Source organism: Piliocolobus tephrosceles, chromosome 16 (genome assembly GCF_002776525.5).
Source record: "Piliocolobus tephrosceles isolate RC106 chromosome 16, ASM277652v3, whole genome shotgun sequence".
Taxonomy (NCBI): domain Eukaryota; kingdom Metazoa; phylum Chordata; class Mammalia; order Primates; family Cercopithecidae; genus Piliocolobus; species Piliocolobus tephrosceles.
This window is the reverse complement of record NC_045449.1, coordinates 45,588,957-45,607,853: the sequence shown is the minus strand read 5'-3', so window position 1 is coordinate 45,607,853 and position 18,897 is coordinate 45,588,957. Positions and strand designations below refer to the sequence as shown.

General features: G+C 47.0%; 2 protein-coding genes across 4 annotated transcripts in view; one reads left to right on the top strand and one right to left on the bottom strand.

Annotated features, from left to right (window-relative positions):
* UBE2Z (ubiquitin conjugating enzyme E2 Z) overlaps window positions 1-8,031 on the top strand; it is a 20,314-nt gene extending 12,283 nt beyond the window's left edge. Inside the window, exons 5-7 of the mRNA XM_023204383.3 lie at window positions 1,051-1,163; window positions 3,328-3,418; window positions 5,953-8,031. Coding sequence (XP_023060151.1) covers window positions 1,051-1,163; window positions 3,328-3,418; window positions 5,953-6,123 — 375 coding nt within the window. The 3' untranslated portion in view covers window positions 6,124-8,031. The remainder of the gene's footprint in view (window positions 1-1,050; window positions 1,164-3,327; window positions 3,419-5,952) is intronic.
* Window positions 7,196-18,897, bottom strand: part of SNF8 (SNF8 subunit of ESCRT-II) — a 17,717-nt gene continuing 6,015 nt past the window's right edge. The window contains exons 4-8 of one of the 3 annotated variants that reach the window (XM_023204384.2): window positions 16,615-16,719; window positions 15,137-15,209; window positions 12,210-12,351; window positions 10,657-10,731; window positions 9,327-9,585 (exon numbers count right to left, since the gene is read on the bottom strand). In XM_023204384.2, coding sequence (XP_023060152.1) covers window positions 9,448-9,585; window positions 10,657-10,731; window positions 12,210-12,351; window positions 15,137-15,209; window positions 16,615-16,719 — 533 coding nt within the window. In that variant the 3' untranslated portion in view covers window positions 9,327-9,447. Of the gene's footprint in view, window positions 9,586-10,656; window positions 10,732-12,209; window positions 12,352-15,136; window positions 15,210-16,614; window positions 16,720-18,897 lie in introns of all 3 variants that reach the window. The other 2 variants (XM_023204385.2, XM_023204386.2) reach the window with 2 other exon arrangements.

Sequence of the window (18,897 nt, the reverse complement as noted above, 5' to 3'; positions counted from 1 at the left end):
TTCATCGTGTTAGCCAGGATGGTCTCGATCTCCCGACCTTGTGATCCGCCCATCTCGGCCTCCCAAAGTGCTGGGACTACAGGCTTGAGCCACCGCGCCCGGCCAAAATTTTTTAAATAAAAGACAAATAAGCCGGGTGCAGTGGCTCATACCTGTAATCCCAGCGCTTTGGGAGGCTGAGGCGGGTGGATTACCTGAGGTCAGGCGTTCAGGACCAGCCTGGCCAACATGGTGAAACCCCGTCTCTACTAAAAAATACAAAAATTAGCAGGGCGTGGTGGCGGGCACCTACAATCCCAGCTACTTGGAAAGCTGAGACAGGAAAATTGTTGGAACCCAGGAGGCGGAGGTTGCAGTGAGCTGAGATCGTGCCATTGCACTCCAACCTGGGTGACAAGCAAAACTCAAAAAACAAATAAATAATAAAAAATAAAAACTTGGGACCTGCCGTGGTGCCTAATGTCTTTAGTCCCAGCTACTCAGGAGGCCGAAGTGGGAGGATTGCTAGAGCCCAGGAGGTCAAGGCTGCAGTTAGCTATGATTGTGCCACTGCATTGCAGCCTGGGCAACTGCAAAGACCCTGTCTCCAAAAAGAAAAACTGAAAAAACAGGATCTTACTTTGTTGTCTAGGCTGGACCCAAACTCCTGGGCTCAAGTGATCCTCACACCTCGGCTTCCTGAGTAGCTGGGACTACTGGTGCATGCCACAAGGCTTAGCAACCCTACCATCATTCTTATGTTTGGTTATTTCCCTTGTAATCTTTACTTGATAGGCCTTTCACTTCACATTCAGGAAAATAATGTGGATCTAGTTTGCTGGTTATAGGCCAAATGACCTGCAACCTGATGGTATATTTGGAGGGTGGTGGGGGTGAATGGTGTCAAAAATAAAGGTGTGGTTGCTCTTCATGGATCTGCCATACAGTGGGAAAGGTATCTTTTTAGTTTGTATGACTGGCTTACATACCCCATACTAATCTTGAAGTCTCTTCCCATTGGCTTTCTTTTTGCTTAAATTTTGGGATACTCTGGCATCTGTTACATTACAGGAGAGACATCCAGGAGACAGCAAAAACTATAATGAATGTATCCGGCATGAGACCATCAGAGTTGCAGTCTGTGACATGATGGAAGGAAAGTGTCCCTGTCCTGAACCCCTACGGTATGTGTCAAGAGGGCTTGCTTGGTATTATTCTTTTGGGGCACTTGGGTAGTTGGCACCTTTGAGGAACTTTGGGGCAGAGACAGTGTTGGGCACCAGAGGGAGATAGAGAAGAAGGAAAGATGTGGTTCCTGCTTTTAAAGAACAAGTGGCTGAGGGTTACCCAAGAGGAAGTTCAGAGAGCTACTCTGTTGGAGAACGCCAAGCCTTTGGAAGAGGCAGTCCACACCCTCAGGGAGTTTCCAGTTTGATGAAGGCTTGGATGTACTTTTTTCCAGCCAAATGTGTAGAGCACTTCATAATAAACTCATTTCTTAGTGCTCAAGTTTATTTTTATTATTTTTTTTTTATTTTTTTTGAGACGGAGTCTCGCTCTGTCGCCCAGGCTGGAGTGCAGTGGCCAGATCTCAGCTCACTGCAAGCTCCGCCTCCAGGGTTTACGCCATTCTCCTGCCTCAGCCTCCTGAGTACCTGGGACTACAGGTGCCCACCACCTCGCCTGGCTAGTTTTTTGTGTTTTTTAGTAGAGATGGGGTTTCACCGTGTTAGCCAGGATGGTCTCGATCTCCTGACCTCGTGATCCACCCGTCTCGGCCTCCCAAAGTGCTGGGATTACAGGCTTGAGCCACCGTGCCCGGCCTGAAGTTTATTTTTAAATGCCAAAACTGGATGAGCAATGTCAGGGTTAGATAGATAAACTTCTCCATCCTGGCTAACACGGTGAAACCCCATCTCTACTAAAAAAATACAAAAATCTAGCCGGGCGCGGTGGCTGGCGCCTGTAGTCCCAGCTACCCGGAGGCTGAGGCAGGAGAATGGCGTAAACCCGGGAGGCGGAGCTTGCAGTGAGCTGAGATCTGGCCACTGCACTCCAGCCTGGGTGACAGAGCGAGACTCCGTCTCAAAAAAAAAAGATAGATAAACTTCTAGGAGAATTTTGAGTAAGGTTTGCGATTAGGGATGGCCGATGAAAAACAATTGAGGTGAAGCAATTCATGAGTTGAAGTTGGGATTCAAATGGTGAGTACTGGCCTGGTGGTGGCTCACACATATAATCCTAGTGCTTTGGGAGGCTGAGGCGGGAGGATCACTTGAGCCCAGGAGTTTGAGACCATCCTGGGCAACATAGGGAGACCCCATCTCTACAAAAATTTAAAAATTAGCCAGGTGTGATGGCATGCTCCTGTAGTCACAGGCACTCAGGAGGCTGAGGTGGGAGGATTGCTTGAGCCTAGGAGGTTGAGACTGCAGTGAGCTGTGATCACACCACTGCACTCCAGCCTGGGTAACAGCAAGACTCTGCCTCCAAAAGAAAACAAAGGGTGAATATTTACAGTCAGTCTTATAATTCCCAACGTGTCGGGGAAGTCAACCACGGGCAATTAGATGTTCCGTTTTCCATTTTACATTTAAAGATCCTTGTAGAGGCGGGGCACGGTGACTCACGCCTGTAATCCTAGCACTTTGGCTGGCCAAGGAGGGCAGATCACGAGATCAGAAGTTCAACCCCAGCCTGACCAACATGCTGAAACCCCATCTTTACTAAAAATACAAAAATTACCTGGGTGTGTTGGCACGCACCTGTAATCCCAGCTACTCAGGAGGTTGAGGTGTGAGAATCACTTGAACCCGGGAGGTGGAGGTTGCAGTGAGCCAAGATTGTGCCACTGCACTCCAGCCTGGGCAAAAGAGCAAGACTCAGTCTCAAAAAACTTAAAAAATAAAATAAAAAGATCTTTGTAGAAAACAGATTTGGACTTGGGAATAGTAGGTGTTTAATTTGGCATTAAAGTTAGTTAAGGAGGCCAGGCATCGTGGTTCACACCTGTAATCCCAGCACTTTGGGAGGCAACGCAGGCGGATCACTTGAGGTCAGGAGTTCCTGACCAGCCTGACCAACATGGTGAAACCCCATCTCTACTAAAAACAAAAATTAGCCAGGCGTGGTGGCACATGTCTGTAATCCCTGCTACTCAGGAGGCTGAGGCAGGAGAATTGCATGAACGCGAGAGGCAGAGGTCATAGGGAGCTGAGATTGCGCCACTGCACTCCAGCCTGGGTGACAGAGCAAGACTCCATCTGGGGGGGAAAAAAAAAGGTTAGGTGAGGAAGGGGTGACCTGTACCCCTAGGTTTCTGACTTAACTTTTATGCTTGTTTTCCAGAGGGGTGATGGAAAAGTCCTTTCTGGAGTATTATGACTTCTATGAGGTGGCCTGCAAAGATCGCCTGCACCTTCAAGGCCAAACTATGCAGGTAATACAGCCCCTGCTGCTAATTGTAGAAGCCCTACCACTGGCCATTGTTCATTTGCCTCTACTGGCAAAAGTGTGCTTTTGCTTCCAATAAGAACTCATAATTTGGGCTTGTTTTAAGGAAGGAGGCTATCATTGACCAAATTGTAGATAGACAGGTGCAGTGGCTCATGCCTGTACTCTCAGCACTTTGGGAGGCAAAGGTGGGCAGATCTCTCGAGGCCAGTAGTCCAAGACCAGCCTGGCCAACATGGTGAAACCCCATCTCTACTAAAAAGACAAAAATTACCCAGTCTTGATGGCTCATGCCTGTAATGCCAGCTACTTGGGAAGCTGAGGGATGAGAAATGCTTAAACCTGGGAGGCAGAGGTTGCAGTAAACTGAGATTGCACTGCTGCACTCTAGCCTGGGCAGCAGGACAAGATTTCTGTCTCCAGAAAAAACAATAACAACAACAAAAAAACATTATTGGTAGACTAATGTAAACTTTACCACCTGGTTGATAAGAAGATGAGAATTCTCCTGTCCTGGAGAATCAGTTCTGTGTGTTTGGATCATCTTACTGGTGGTCTTGCTTAGAAATGGGAGACTTGTGGGGCCCGGCACAGTGGCTCACACCTGTAATCCCAGTACTTTGGTAGGCCGAGGCAGACAGATCACCTGAGGTCAAGAGTTTGAGACCAGCCTGGCCAACATGGTAAAATCCTGCCTCTACTAAAAATAGAATAAGCCAGATGTGGTGGTTCATGCCTGTAATCCCAGCTACTTGGGAGGCTGAGGCACAAGAATTGCTTGAACCCAGGAAGCGGAGGTTGCAGTGAGCCGAGATCAGGTTGTTGCACTCCAGCCTTGGCAACAGAGCCAGACTCCACCTCAAAAAAAAAAAAAAAAATGAGTGACTTGGATAATTGACTTAAGATTTCTTAAGGCTCTCTCCAGCTCTCGTACTATGTCTATTCACCCACCCAACACCAACAGCAGTAGGAGGAGATGACTTATTCTCTCCAGTGCTACTTATAAATGGTAGTTTTCCCTTCCTTCCTTCAAGGACTTTCCACCCACCTGTCTCATTTAAGCACAAAGGGCAGGGCTGGCTTAGGGCTAAGTTGTCTCCTAAAGCCTTTTTGAGAGTATATCAATGACATATGTCCTAGTTTGTTCCCCATCAGGAATTCTAATTGCTGGTATCCAACAGCATTAGCGATATCAGTGTGTAAAGGAAAAACAACTGGTGATGAGGGATGGGAAGGAGGACAGCATCTGGGCAGAAGGAGAATTAGAGGAGTTGGAGCCACGGATAAAAGAAGATTTGTAGAATTGACAGCTCCATAGATAAATGTGGAGCTCAGTCATGAGGGAGTTAACTTTCATGAATGAGAAGTGCAGGCTGTAGTCCCAGTGACTGTGACTAGCACCCACTGCCATCCCACTCAGGATGAGGGTAATGTGTGGGCAGAAGTGTGGAAGGAGTTTTTGTGAGAGACAAACAATGTGAGAGGGAAAGTTGTGTACCTTTTGGGGGCTGTTGCACTACTTTGCTGCTTAAGTCCCTATATAGTATTTTAAACTCTTTTTTATACCATCCACTCAACTAGTTGTTTTTGAGACTTTGGGGACAATTGAACCTTTCTGTAAAATGTTTAGGGATCTTTGATCTAGAATGAGAAGGACTAAGATCAAGGCTAGGTGGCCCTGGAGCAGTGCCCAGAAACCTGGACAGGAATGGAGTGACGAGTCCCTGGGGAGGAGTACAGGTGCTTATCTGAAAGTCAGAACTCTTGAGTCAGACCTGCCTGTGACCTTAGAAAAGCAAATTGCCTTTTTTGAGTACAGAGAATAAAGGGCAACTTTTACTTTCTGTGGTTTTTATGAGGTTAATTAAAAACATAGGTATACTTAGTAATTATAATTCTGGTCTTGAATTTCTCTTCCCTATCTATCTCACCCTTACTGTCCCTTCTTCCGGATATTGGTTTGCTTTTGAGGAATACCAATACATATTCACTCTAGCCCAAGCTACACCTATTTGGGGCAGTAAGGGTGTCTTTTTTTTTTTTTTTTTGGAGACAGTTTCACTCTTGTTGCCCAGGCTGGAGTGTAATGGTGCGGTCTCGATCTCAGCTCACTGCAACCTCCGCCTCCCAGGTTCAAGTGATCCTCCTGCCTCAGCCTCCCAAGTAGCTGGGATTACAGGCATGCATCACCATGCCCGGCTAATTTTGTATTTTTAGTAGAGACGGGGTTTCACCTTGTTATTCAGGCTGGTCTCAAACTGCCAGCCTCGGAATCTGCCCTCCTTGGCCTCCCAAAGTGCTGGCATTACAGGCATGAGCCGCTGCGCCTGGCCTAGGTGTCAAAAATATTTTTAAGCAAAGGTTATTTTGCCTGCTGTTTGGGACTGCCTATGCTGTTAGGCCTTCCTGCTCCCGTGGCTCAGAAGTTGAGCTTGCATTTCACATGAACCTGAAGCTGCTTTCTCTAGGATCAGCCACCCAGACTTGAATCTTCTATCCCCTTGTCTCCTTCCCCCATAGGACCCTTTTGGAGAGAAGCGGGGCCACTTTGACTACCAGTCCCTCTTGATGCGCCTGGGACTGATTCGTCAGAAAGTGCTGGAGAGGCTCCATAATGAGAATGCAGAAATGGACTCTGATAGCAGCTCATCTGGGACAGAGACAGACCTTCATGGGAGCCTGAGGGTTTAGACCCTGCTCCCATCTCCCCTTTCCCCCCAACTCAAGAGTCCCAGCAGAATTCCTTCCCCCCACCCCAGGGATGGAGAGGCACTGTGTATCTCCCTCCAGACTCGAAGTCATCCTGCAAGATGGCGAGAACCAAGCAAGCTCGGATCCCAGGGTGTGGGAGTGGGGGGCCTGTTCCCGGTCTGACCTTCTTGGCACTGGAGCATCTGGGGCGACGTTCATCTGTTCATCCCATATCAGGGGCCAAGGTACCTTTACGGGAGCACCTAGAGCGAGGGCCTCTGGCAAAAACAAAACAACCAACACACCTCTCCACAGGGCCAGCTCCTTAGGGATAAGTAGAAGACGGAAATTGCAATTCCAAGAGGGAGTGTGCCCAAATGATTTATGGGGATACCTGGAAGGGAGCTTGGGGTGGGGGCTCTCTGTGACACTTAAGCAGTCTGGGTGGTTGTCTATTTGTCTGTCTTCAGTCTTGAAGCAGGGCTTCCCAATGCCCTTTTCCTCCCTGCCTGCCTTCCCCAATTATTTCCCACAGGCCAGCATAATTTTGTTTTTCCTAATTTATAGTCACTGTTCTAGACAGACCAAAGAAAAGGAACAGTGGTGGAGTCTAGGCTGCTGATCAGTAAGCTTTACCTAGCACCTGAGCACCTTTCTCCCCTCCCCCCTTTCCTCACCCTTTTCTAGATGTAAGACAGAAGGTAAATGTGACTGGGACTTAACCAAGGTCTTGGTAAAGCCTGCATAGGCACCGTAAGAAGCTGAAAATACTGTTTGTTCCCACAATCACTGATTTGAAAAGTTCCCGGCACAGGCAGCTGCTGTGTATATGGGATTAGAGCCACTACATAGAATAGTCTTACAGATTTTCATAAATACTAGTCACAATGAGGGTATTTCTTTTGAGGGTGGAGTACGTGGGAGACTGATGCTAGTCCTTGTATTTTGTTGGGCTGTCCTTGTGTATTTTCACCCCAGCCTGTAGTCCTCACTTCAACCCCAGGGATTTGTGGGGAGCAAGGGTAGCCAATGGCAGAGGGGATTGGGGCTGGGACTCTGGAGGCTCCTCCCCTTCTTTCTCCTTCTTCCGCCTCCCCTCTGCCCCCAGCTGCTCGTCACTGACTCTGATGGGTGTTTGCCTGGCTGTGTTGCTTCTCTGTATTTAGCTGCAGTGATCCTTTAGCTGGTTGGCTCAGAAAAAAAATGTGCTTTAGATGCCCTGTAATCCTGGGCATCAAGGGAATCCATCCTTCCCCTTTTTGATACGTTCTCCCCATACTTCCAGATTTATTGTTATGGCTCCCAGTGGGTATTGGCAATTCTTGTGATGCAGGGCCTCAGTCAGTGTCTAACCATGCATAAGGGAGAGGATAGTGTGTACCTGCCCTGCCCGCTGCTATGAAGGTCTCTGGCTTGTGGATCATGGGACTCCCCTTGGAGGATCTGTGCACAGGGGGGCTGGGCACAAAGGAGAATGTCCTACTTGGGAGGGCAGGAAGCAAAGGAACTGGACAGGGATTGGTGGGCTTGGGGAACGGAAGTTTATCTTGGATACCCATGAAGAGGCTGGGTCTCTTCACATGAAGATTGAAAAGGGACCCTGCTTCCAATTTCCCTCTTCCATTCCTCGAGCTACTCCAGGGCTTAGAAAAATGCCCTTGGTCTGTGGGTCCAGTGTTGTCTGTCATCCATTTAAGTGTTCCCACTTTCAAGTGACAATCCTCTCCTTGGCCCTGCCATAGGGCAGAGCATGTCTGGCATAGCAGCCTGACTTTTATGCCCTAATCTTGAGTTGAGGAAATATATGCACAGGAGTCAAAGAGATGTCTTTATATCTGACTGTACATAAATGAAGTTTTCTTTTTTTTTTTTTCCTTTTTGGTGCAATAAAAGTTTGTTTTGGCAGAAGGAGGAAGTGCCTGTGGGCATGGGAGGGCTTGTGTAAAGGAGGCATGGGATCATCTTGGTAACTACACCTCACCTAGGCCTGTAACTGTTAGGGAGAAGGAAAGTGCTGTGAATTGTCTGGAAGCCAAAGACTTGCAAAACATGGTGGAAGGGTGGGGCCGGGTGGGGAGAGCAGGACAAGTTTTCTCATTGGAAATGGGGTTCATTTATTTAAGGCTTTGGCAGTCAGTGACATCTTAGTTTCAGCGGCTTCCAAAGACCTATTCCAGAACTTGGAGTGAGCATGTACTATAAGGACAGGCAGAGGTAGAGATGGGCCCAGGCTATATCCTGCTAAGGTGAGGGTCTCAGTATGGAAAAACCATTGAGTTCAGATTTCCAGTACGGTAGCACTTTTTAAGGATCTTAGCCTTAAGACCGTAACGACTTTGGGAGCCTTAACTCTGGCCTCTTCCCTCATCACTTCTACTTGCTGTAGGAGATTCTTGCTTTCTGATGCAGAAGCTTTTACTCTTGGCTGACCATGTGTGTAGAAAAATGTCTACACACAGTATGTGCTGCCATTCTGTACTGTGCAGTGATACATGAAGGCATGGGCTCGGGTTAATGGGCCTAGGCTCCAGCTTTGGCTCAGCTGAAGCTGGCAGCCCCTGGCAAATTACTTTGATTCAATCACCTGTGATGCTGAAGGCTGCCTACTTGGTGAAATTTAAGTGAGCTGTATGTAAAATGGGACAGGGTAGGTGTTCAGTAAGTGACTCCCTTTCCCACTACTGAGGCTAGAGGGACCTGGCAATCTAGTACAGGAGGGTGAGAAAGCTAGTAGGGAATTTGAGAAAATAGAACATTCCCTAACTATTGTTTTGATTCCCCTCAGAGTCCATTGTTTTCTTTCCTTCAATTTAGCCACGATTGGACATTGACTTCTATTTCTTTCACACTCACAGCTAACTTTGTCATAATCTAGAGCCTCTACAGAGGAAGCCAGAAGAGGCTGAAAGAGTGAATAGTATTTACTGGTCCATTAGGACCAGCTAGTTTGAGATAAGGAACATTTTATTAAAAACGTTTGAATTAGCATAGGCTGTAATCTATGTCTCACAGCTACAAAGACTAAACAGGCCAGGAAACAACCTGCATTCCAGGCCCAGCTCTTCCATGAACTTGATGACATGCACAAATCATTTTATATGTGCTTGCCGTTTTCTGTGTTAATCAGATTATCCTTACTGAATGAGCAAGGTTTTCTCCAATAAAGATGCAATGTGAAGGCACTTTTCAAAAATAAAAGAATGGGGGAAGAAAGAAAAGCTTGGAACTTTTTTCTATTTTTTTTTTTTTTATAAACAAAACTACCCAGGTTTATTTGCCCTCCTCCTCCTCCCTGCCTGCTGCTGTGTGCCGTTCCACACGCAGTCAGGGGAGGGCTTCTCTGGCCTCTTCAGCTGTAATCTCCTGGGAGTAGAGGTCAGTGAAGAGAGCTGGCAGCCAGTAGTGGGCCTCCCCTGGGGCCTGTAAGTCCAGCCACGCCAACCCTTCCTTCAGCAGGTGTTCCTGGAGGGAAAAGGGAAGAAGAGCATTTTGAGAACAGGGAGGTTCTGTAGACAAAGGGTAGGTAAGCAACCCCCAAACCTATTTTGCCTTCAGTGAGGTTTTCAAACTAAAAAGTGCCTTCAAACATTTACACAACCAACTAAATGAGCTGTTTGGCCTTGGCCTTTGCCTGAATGTGAAAAATGCTACGAAGTCATTTAACTTGTGCTGCTGAGGAAGAGGGGTAAAGCCTAGCATAGTGGGATATAGTGGAAAGAACACATGGCTACAGAAATATTTGCTGTATGGCCTTCAGCAAATCACTGCCTCCATTTTCCCAGAAACAACACAGAGATCACTGTTTAGCTACCTTTGAGTTAACTTATACCAGGTAGCAAACATAATTGACCATACTTACGCAAGAATAGATTCAGTTCCTAGAGCTGGAAATATGCTCAAAATGGATTGGTTCTGTACAATATCATTAGGTAGATAAATACGTTATCCCCATTTTACAGATGAAATGGAAGGTTTAGACAGTTGAATTGCTTGGATAAGGAAAAAAGGTACTGAAGCCAGAGTTCTTACATTCTTACATTGCTCCCTCATTCATTCATTCATTCATTCATCAGTACCACGAAATGTGTATGTATAAAGCTAGAGTATATACTATGCAATATAATGCTTAGTGGATAATTACAGATATGTAATTAACATAGTTAATAATTCCCATCACTGTGCTAACAGTGTTACTTTCAGTACAAACTACATTAATCTCCTGACCAGTCCAGGCTCAGCATGTTCAGGAGAGAGAGTGTCAGTTCCCCAAGTAGCAGGGGCAGCCTGGTATTGTGTGCACACCAGAGTTAGGAACCTGCCTTCCTGAGTTCTACCTTCTTGGTAGCATAAAGAGAAGTGCTGGGCTTCCTTCTAGCATGGCAGCAATAGCCTTCAAGGCAGAAGGCCAGCAAAGCAATCCTGAAGCTCCTGCCTCTGTGAAACCCACATCCTCCCAACTGGGGCCTGCCTTTGTGGAACCCACATCCTCCCAACTGGGGCCTGTCTTTTCTGGACTGTTCCAAAGTTGCATACCAGCACTTGCCGCGCTCGCTCGGTCTCCCATTTAAGACTGGCTTTGATCTCACTGACAGTCACGTAGCCATTCTTCTGAAGGAAGGAGGAATGGGGATTGAATCAGTTAAAGAGTGCCCCTTCCCTTAGAACCCAGGACCTGCCCAGGAACAACAGACTTATCCAGACAGGAGGAAAAGCTGTCAAGCATGAGAGAACACAGAAAATGTTTAAAGGTTCCAGCGGGGAGAGACAAGTGACTTTCAGCATGACAGAGGTAGGTTGGTGGGTTCAATCTTAAAAGTGGAGTCCGGGCCGGGCACGGTGGCTCATGCCTGTGATCCTAGCACTTTGGGAGGCTGAGGTGGGGGGATCACCTGAGGTCAGGAGTTCGAGACCAGCTTTGCCAACATGGTGAAACCCCATCTCTACTAAAAACACAAAAATTAGCCGGCATGGTGGCACATGCCTGTAATCCCAGCTACTCGGGAGGCTGAAGCAGGAGAATAGTTGGAACCTGAGAGGTGGAGGCTGCAGTGAGCCAGAGATTGCACCACTGCGTGCCAGCCTGGGCGACAGAGTGAGACTCCACCCTCCAAAAAAAAAGTGGGTCCCTTGTACTAACATGTTAAGTTAGACTTCTGCAAAGCACTCTAGAGCATGACAAGGGAAGATTCTGAACAATTAACTGATAGGAAGAAGAATCATAAACTGCTAATAATCTCCATTATTTAAATATTCAGCCCTTGCCCTGCTTCATTCTACTCATCCTCCAATACAGAAAAGCCCCTCCCTTACTTAGTTCTGTTTTACATTATAAAGAAAACTGGGCCAGGCGAGGTGGCTCACGCCTATAATCCCAGAACTTTGGGAGGCCGAGGCGGGCACATCACCTGAGGTCGGGAGTTCGAAACCAGCCTGGCCAACATGGAGAAACCTCATCTCTACTAAAAATACAAAATTAGCTGGGCGTGGTGGCACATGCCTGTAATCCCAGCTACTTGGGAGGCTGAGGCAGGAGAATCACTTGAGCCCAGGAGGCCTAGATCGTAGTGAGCCAAAATTGCGCGATTGCACTTTGGCCTGGGCAACGAGTGAAACTCCATCTCAAAAATAATAGAGAAAACTGAACATATCTACCCTAAATACTTGATTTGGGGGAAGATGGCATATGCTTAAGGCATGATGAGGGACAGAGGCATGGCAAACAAGATTTTTTAAAATCTGTTTTTGAAGAATCCATAAAGTAGTTTCAAAAGACATAGAAGAGTCTGGCTACCCAAAGAAATCTAGTTAGTTGTCTGCATGTCTGTCTACCTAACTAGACTGTAAGCTCCTTGAGAGCAGGAATTTTATCATTCCTATCTTTATATGCCCCACAGCCTGGCCCAGTGCTTTGCACTGTAGCTGCTCAATAAATGTCTGCTGAACAAGAACAGGCCTGAGTAGTTCATCCATTGGGTAGTCTCAGCAAAAGACCTGCATAATGGGGAGCAGGAGCTCAGAACTGCTGACAGCCTTGCATCCCAGACTGTCCCTTGCACACACACACACACTCGAAGGTGCACCCGTACCTCTGCCAGCTGTAGCACCACGGTGTGATCCATATTGAGCTCAGCTGGAACAGACTGAATGAGGTAAGTGCCGCCCACAGGAATGATGCCGAAGCCAGTGCCAAGTGCCTTTAGTTTCTTGATGGCTCTAATCAGGTCGTCTCTGAGGTGAGGAAGAGTTGCTTAACGCCCCTTGGCAGATCAGACCTAACAACACACTTTCAGCTCTGCCCTAGGCAGGACACTGACAGAAAATTTAAAAGACTGCACAACTCCCAGGCGCAGTGGCTCATACCCATAATCCCAACACTTGGGATGCCCACATGTGAGGACTGCTTGAGCCCAGGGGTTAGAGACCAGCCTGGGCAACACAGCAAGACCTTGTCTTTACTAAAAAATAAAAAATTAGCAGGGCATGGTGGCAATCGCCTATAGTCCTCGGGAGGCTGAGGTGGGAGGATCACTTGAGCCCAGGAGTTCAAGGCTGCAGTGAGCTGTGATCATGCACCACTGTACTCCAACCTGGGTGACTGAGCAAGACCCTGCTTCTAAAATAATAAAAGGCTGCACAACACTCAACTATGTCAGTAAAAAGACAGGGTCAAGGAGCAATAAGTGATGCTTTGACAATCATAGGAGTCAGGCTCTCTGCTCAGCAAACCACTCATTCCAACACCCAGACAGAGGTCAAAGATACACCTGCAGATGCCCATCAGGAAACGTGAATGAGTGAGCTGAAGAGGCAATAGGAGGTAGTGTCACCTGTGGCAAACTACAGAATGCTTATCTATTTTAAAGGGGGCAACCCAGCTGATTATTGCCAAGTGGAAATTCAGGCCCAATACTGCCAAGTTTTCTGATTCTAACTGAAATGAGAGAAGAAGAAAACCTACAAAACAGTGTGTAGATCACATATCCAGCCCACACACAGAGTTTAAAACCTCTGCCAAAGCTCAAAAATATATCACCCAAGCAGCCAGGGAAAGGGCACTTTTAGGTAGAGTGGAATGCATTCTCCAACCCTCAAGAATAGCAAACTGAAATGCTTCAAATGCTCACCCTCTCTTCATGAGAATTTGCAATGAGTATGGCTAGTAATCTTTTGTTATCACTTTCCTTTTTTTTTTTTTTAAAGAGATGAGGTCTTGGCTGGGTGCGGTGGCTTACACCTGTAATCCCTGCACTTTGGGAGGCTGAGAGTTTGAGACCAGCCTAGCCAACATGGTAAAACCCCATCTCCACTAAAAATACAAGAACTAGCAAGGCGTGGTGGCAGGTGCCTGTAATCCCAGCTACTCGGGAGGCTGAGGCAGGAGAATCACTTGAACCGGGGAGGCAGAGGTTGCAGTGAGCTGAGATTGCGCCACTGCGCTCCAGCATGGGCAACAGAGCGAGACTCCATTTCAAAAAAAAAAGAAAAGTAGAGATGACATCTTGCTGTGTCCCAGGCTGGAGTGCAGTGGTGCAATCATAGCTCACTGCAGCCTAGAACTATGGGTGCATGCCTCAACATCCAACTATTTTTTGTAGAGACAAGGTCTCACTACACTGCCCAAGCTGGTCTCAAACTCCTGTCTTCAAGCAATCCTCCCACCTCAGCCTCCCAAAGGGCTAGGATTACAGGTGTAAGCTACTGCACCCAGCCTCGTTACTTTTCTTTGAATATTCTAGGTCTTCAAGATCTCATAGTAGGCTGACTCCTTGGAAGTTACATCAAAAACAGCCTTTTATCTTTTCTCAAACTGGACTCACACATAGAAGCTGGTGAACTAGATCAATTTATATTCCATCATCTCACTACCACCTCCTTCCCCAGCCTTTCTAGGCACCTACTCTAGTCTCCTTGGCCTCAAATAATCTCAAGACTATATACAGCCCTTGGATACAGTCTAACACCTGCAATCCCAGCATTTTGGGAAGCTGAGGCGGGCAGATCACTTGAGGCCAGGAGTTCAAAACCAGCCTGGCCAACATGGTGAAACCCCATCTCTACTAAAAATACAAAAATTAGCCGGGCATGGTGGTGCACACCTTGTAATCCCAGTTACTGGGGAGGCTGTGGCACAAGAATTGCTTGAATCCAGAAGGCAGAGGTTGCAGTGAGCTAAGATCAGGCCACTGCACCCAGTCTGGGTGACAGCAAGACTCTTTCTCAAAGAAAAACAAAAACTATATATAGCCCCAAGTTTGTCAAAAAATAATACATGAAAAAATGCTTGGAAGGAACTACATTAAAATATATAGCAGTTGTAATCTCTTAGTTGAGAAATAATGGTTTTTGTTTCCCTTTTTATATCTCTATATTTTCTGTTTTCTAAAAATAGCCAGGCGTACTGGCCCACGCCTATAATCCCAACTACTTGGGAGGCTGAGGTGGGAGGATTCCTTGAGGCTGCAGGTAAGCAACGATCTTGGTAGCAGTAAGCTATGATCGTGCCACTGTACTCCAGCCTGGGCAACAGTGAGACCTTGTCTCTTATTTTTTGTTTGTTTCATTTTTTTTTTTTTTCTGTACAATATGGAGATCATACAGATTTCTAAGCTAGCCTAGACATGAGGAATAGGGAGAAAAGAGTTCTATCTGAATTTTTTTATTTTTTTTTCTTTTGAGACGGAGTCTCGCTCTGTTGCCCAGGCTGGAGTGCAGTGGCGCGGTCTCGGCTCACTGCAAGCTCCGCCTCCTGGGTTCACACCATTCTCCTGCCTCAGCCTCCTGAATAGCTGGGACTACAGGCGCCCGCCAGCACGCCTGGCTAATTTTTTGTATTTTTAGTAGAGATGGGGTTTCACTGTGTTAGCCAGGATGGTCTCGATCTCCTGACCTCACGATCCACCTACCTCAGCCTCCCAAAGTGCTGGGATTACAGGCGTGAGCCACCGCGCCCGGCCCCCATCTGAATTTTAAAGACCTCTTTCTGCACTCCAAGGGATTGAAAGACAAGACCTACTGACTGACATCCTGGGCGAACTTGCCCCTTCCCTTCAACACCTGTTGATGTAGTTCCTCCAAAGTTATCAGACCTATTGGAGACAGGGAACAGAAATCAGAAAAAGAGATTACCCGCTTTAAAATAAGTCCACAGCCATTACATTCCAGTGGCCTATGAATAGCAAGTAACATCCTAGTTCCTAATTTTTTTTAACTCTCTCCTTGGCCGGGCGCAGTGGCTCGCGCCTGTAATCCCAGCACTTTGGGAGGCCGAGGTGGGCGCATCACCTGAGGTTGGGAGTTTGAGACCAACCTGACCAACATGGAGAAACCCCATCTCTACTAAAAATACAAAATTAGCCAGGTGTGGTAGTGCATGCCTGTAATCCCAGCTACTAGGGAGGCTGAGGCAGGAAAATCACGTGAACCTGGGAGGCAGAGGTTGCGGTAAGCCAAGATCGCACCAGTGCACTCCAACCTGGGCAACAAAAGGGAAACTCCATCTCAAAAAAAGAAAAAGAAAACTCTCTTCTTATGAAATAACTGGCCATAATATGAGAAATGGATTCTGAGACCTTGCTAGGCCTGTCAACAGAGTGAGAGAGGCCGGGCGCGGTGGCTCAAGCCTGTAATCCCAGCACTTTGGGAGGCCGAGACGGGCGGATCACGAGGTCAGGAGATCGAGACCATCCTGGCTAACACGGTGAAACCCCGTCTCTACTAAAAATACAAAAACTAGCCGGGCGATGTGGCAGGCGCCTGTAGTCCCAGCTACTCCGGAGGCTGAGGCAGGAGAATGGCATAAACCCGGGAGGCAGAGCTTGCAGTGAGCTGAGATCCGGCCACTGCACTCCAGTCTGGGCGACAGAGCGAGACTCCGCCTCAAAAAAAAAAAAAAAAAAAAAAAAACAGAGTGAGAGCCATGAAAATCTAAAAAAAGCAGTGTCATCTTTGAAAAACTATAAATGTCCTCTTGACATCAAGGCCGTGTCTATTTATAGTCGATGATGATTTGTAAATGGTTTTAAGTTTTCTTTCTGCAATTTCAATCCACACCATTTAATGTGCTTACTAAGAAAAATGGCATCACCAAATGACAAATTTTAAGGTCAAATTTTAGGGAACACAGAGACTCAGTTGGCATTCCCATACGTCAGAGAGACAGTGCAGGACTATAGTTACTAATGAGAAAATCACTCCAGACACATCAGACATCAGGGGAAAAGGCCTATTTCCTACCTCCCTACTATTTTCTGTACTGAGTAGGGACTAGACCTTCCTCGCCAAAGATCTTTGGAGAACAGAGACAATCGTTCAGGTAATTCTATTTACCCCTGGCCATGGAGACTTGCCATGGATTCAACTGCATGAAACAGCTAAGATGTCTCTCAAGTCCTTAGAGGCCTGTAGACTGCAGGACGGAAACGATAATCTTTTACGGTTTTCTCCCTCTCAGAGAAGTCCAGAGTCCAGTTCACAGGACCTAGCCACCCTCACCTCCATTCCGATGCTTCAGCGCCAGGCACACTTCGATAATTTGGACACCTAGTTCGTAATAGAAGTCCCCCACGCCCAGCATCTCAGACCAAAATCCTTTTCCAGCTACAAGACAGAAAAAGTCTTGGTTATTGATTAATTTACATCCCTTCTTTTCTTTCAAAGCTGCATTAAAACGTCTATCATATGGGAAGTTTTCCCTGCATGGCATGAAGTTCTTCTGCTCCATTTGCTACTCAGGAAACGATCAGACTTATTACGGTAACTCCTGCTGAAGAACAGGGTCAGACAGTTCCAGAGGGTAGGCAATCTAAAAGTCATTTCTGGCTGGGCACAGTGGCTCATGCCTGTAATTCTAGTACTTTGGGACACCGAGGTGGGCGGATCGCTTGAGACCAAGAGTTCGAGACCAGCCTGGCCAACACAGCAAAACCCCATCTCTACTAAAAATTAAAAAAATTAGCCAGGAGTGGTGGCATGCGCCTGTAATCCCCGCTACTTAGGAGGCTGAAGCAGGAGAATTGCTGGAACCCAGGAGGCAGAGGTTGCAGTGAGCCAAGATCGCACCAACACACTCCAGCCTGGGCAACAAGAGCGCCACTGTCTCAAAAAAAAAAAAAAATTAAAATTAAAATTAAAAAAATAAAACAAAAGTCATTTCTATTTGGCTAATTCGGGCTCAGGATACTGAAAAAACAAGTTTCTATTCACACAACATACAGTGAAATATAATGGGAAATATCGTCTAGACAAGACTAAGAGAAAGAATATGCAGACTCAGCATTCAAAAATCCACTGAATGTTCTGCGAGTTACCAGGAGTGTAGAAATAAAAAATAAAATGCGGGCTGGGCGCAGTGGCTCACGCCTGTAATCCCAGCACTCTGGGAGGCAGAGGCAGGCGGATCACCTGAGGTCAGGAGTTTGAGACCAGCCTAACCAACATGGAGAAACCCTGTCTCTACTAAAAATACAAAATTAGCCAGGCGTGGTGGTAGGCACCTGTAATCCCAGCTACTCGGGAGGCTGAGGCAGGAGAATCGCTTGAACCTGGGTGGTTGCAGTGACCCAAGATCATGCCATTGCATTCTAGCCTGGGCATCAAGAGCAAAACTCCATCTCAAAAAAAAAAAAAGAAAAGAAAAGAAAAATGCAGGTTGTAGAGCAGTAGGAATTATAATCCCATGTATGTTTAAAAAGTCAGGGCCAGGCCAGGAGCGGTGGCTCACGCCTGTAATCCCAGCACTTTGGGAGGCTGAGACAGGTAGATCACGAGGTCAGGAGATCAAGACCATCCTGGCTAACACGCTGAAACCCTGTCTCTATTAAACATACAAAAAATTAGCCAGGCATGGTGGCACACACCTGTGGTCCCAGCTACTCAGGAGGCTGAATCCGGAGAATCACTTGAACCCAGGAGAAGGTTGCAGTGAGCCAAGACTGCAGCACAACTGTACTCCAGCATGGGCAACAGAGCGAGACTCTTGTCTCAAAAAAAAAAAAACACTGGGGCCAGGCACAGTGGCTCACGCCTCTAGTCCCAGCGCCACTCGGGAGGTTGAGGCAGGAAAGTAACTTGAACCCTGGAGTTGAAGGCTGCAGTGGGCTGATTGCACCAATGCACTCCAGCCTAGGTGACAGAAACCTCAACACTAAAAAATAATAAATTAGTAATTTTTTTTTTTTTTTTTTTTTTGAGATGGCGTCTCGCTCTGTTGCCCAGGCTGGAGGGCAGGGGCGCAATCTTGGCTCACTGCAACCTTCACCTCCCGGGTTCAAGTGATTCTCCTGCCTCAGCCTCCTGAGTAGCTGGGATTACAGTCACGTGCCACCACGCCTGGCTAATTTTTTGTATTTTTAGTAGAGACAGGGTTTCACTGTGTTAGGCAGGATGGTCTCGATCTCCTGACCTCATGATCTGCCTGCCTCAGCCTCCCAAAGTGCCGGGATTACAGGCGTGAGCCACCATGCCCAGCCAATAATTTTTTTTAAAGTTTATAAGTATGAGGAAGGGCTCAGTGCAGAGGCTCATGCCTGTAATCCCAGCACTTTGGGAGGCCAAGAAAGGCTGATCACTTGATCCCAAGAGTTCAAAACCAAACTGGACAACATGGTGAAACCTCCTTTCTACAAAAAATACAAAAATTAGCCAGGTTTGGTGGTACAGGCCTGTAATCCCAGCTACTTGGGAGGTTGAAGCACAAGAATTGCTTGAACCTGGAAGGCAGAGGATGCAGTGAGCCAAGATGGCACCACTGCACTCCAGCCTGGGCGACAGAGCGAG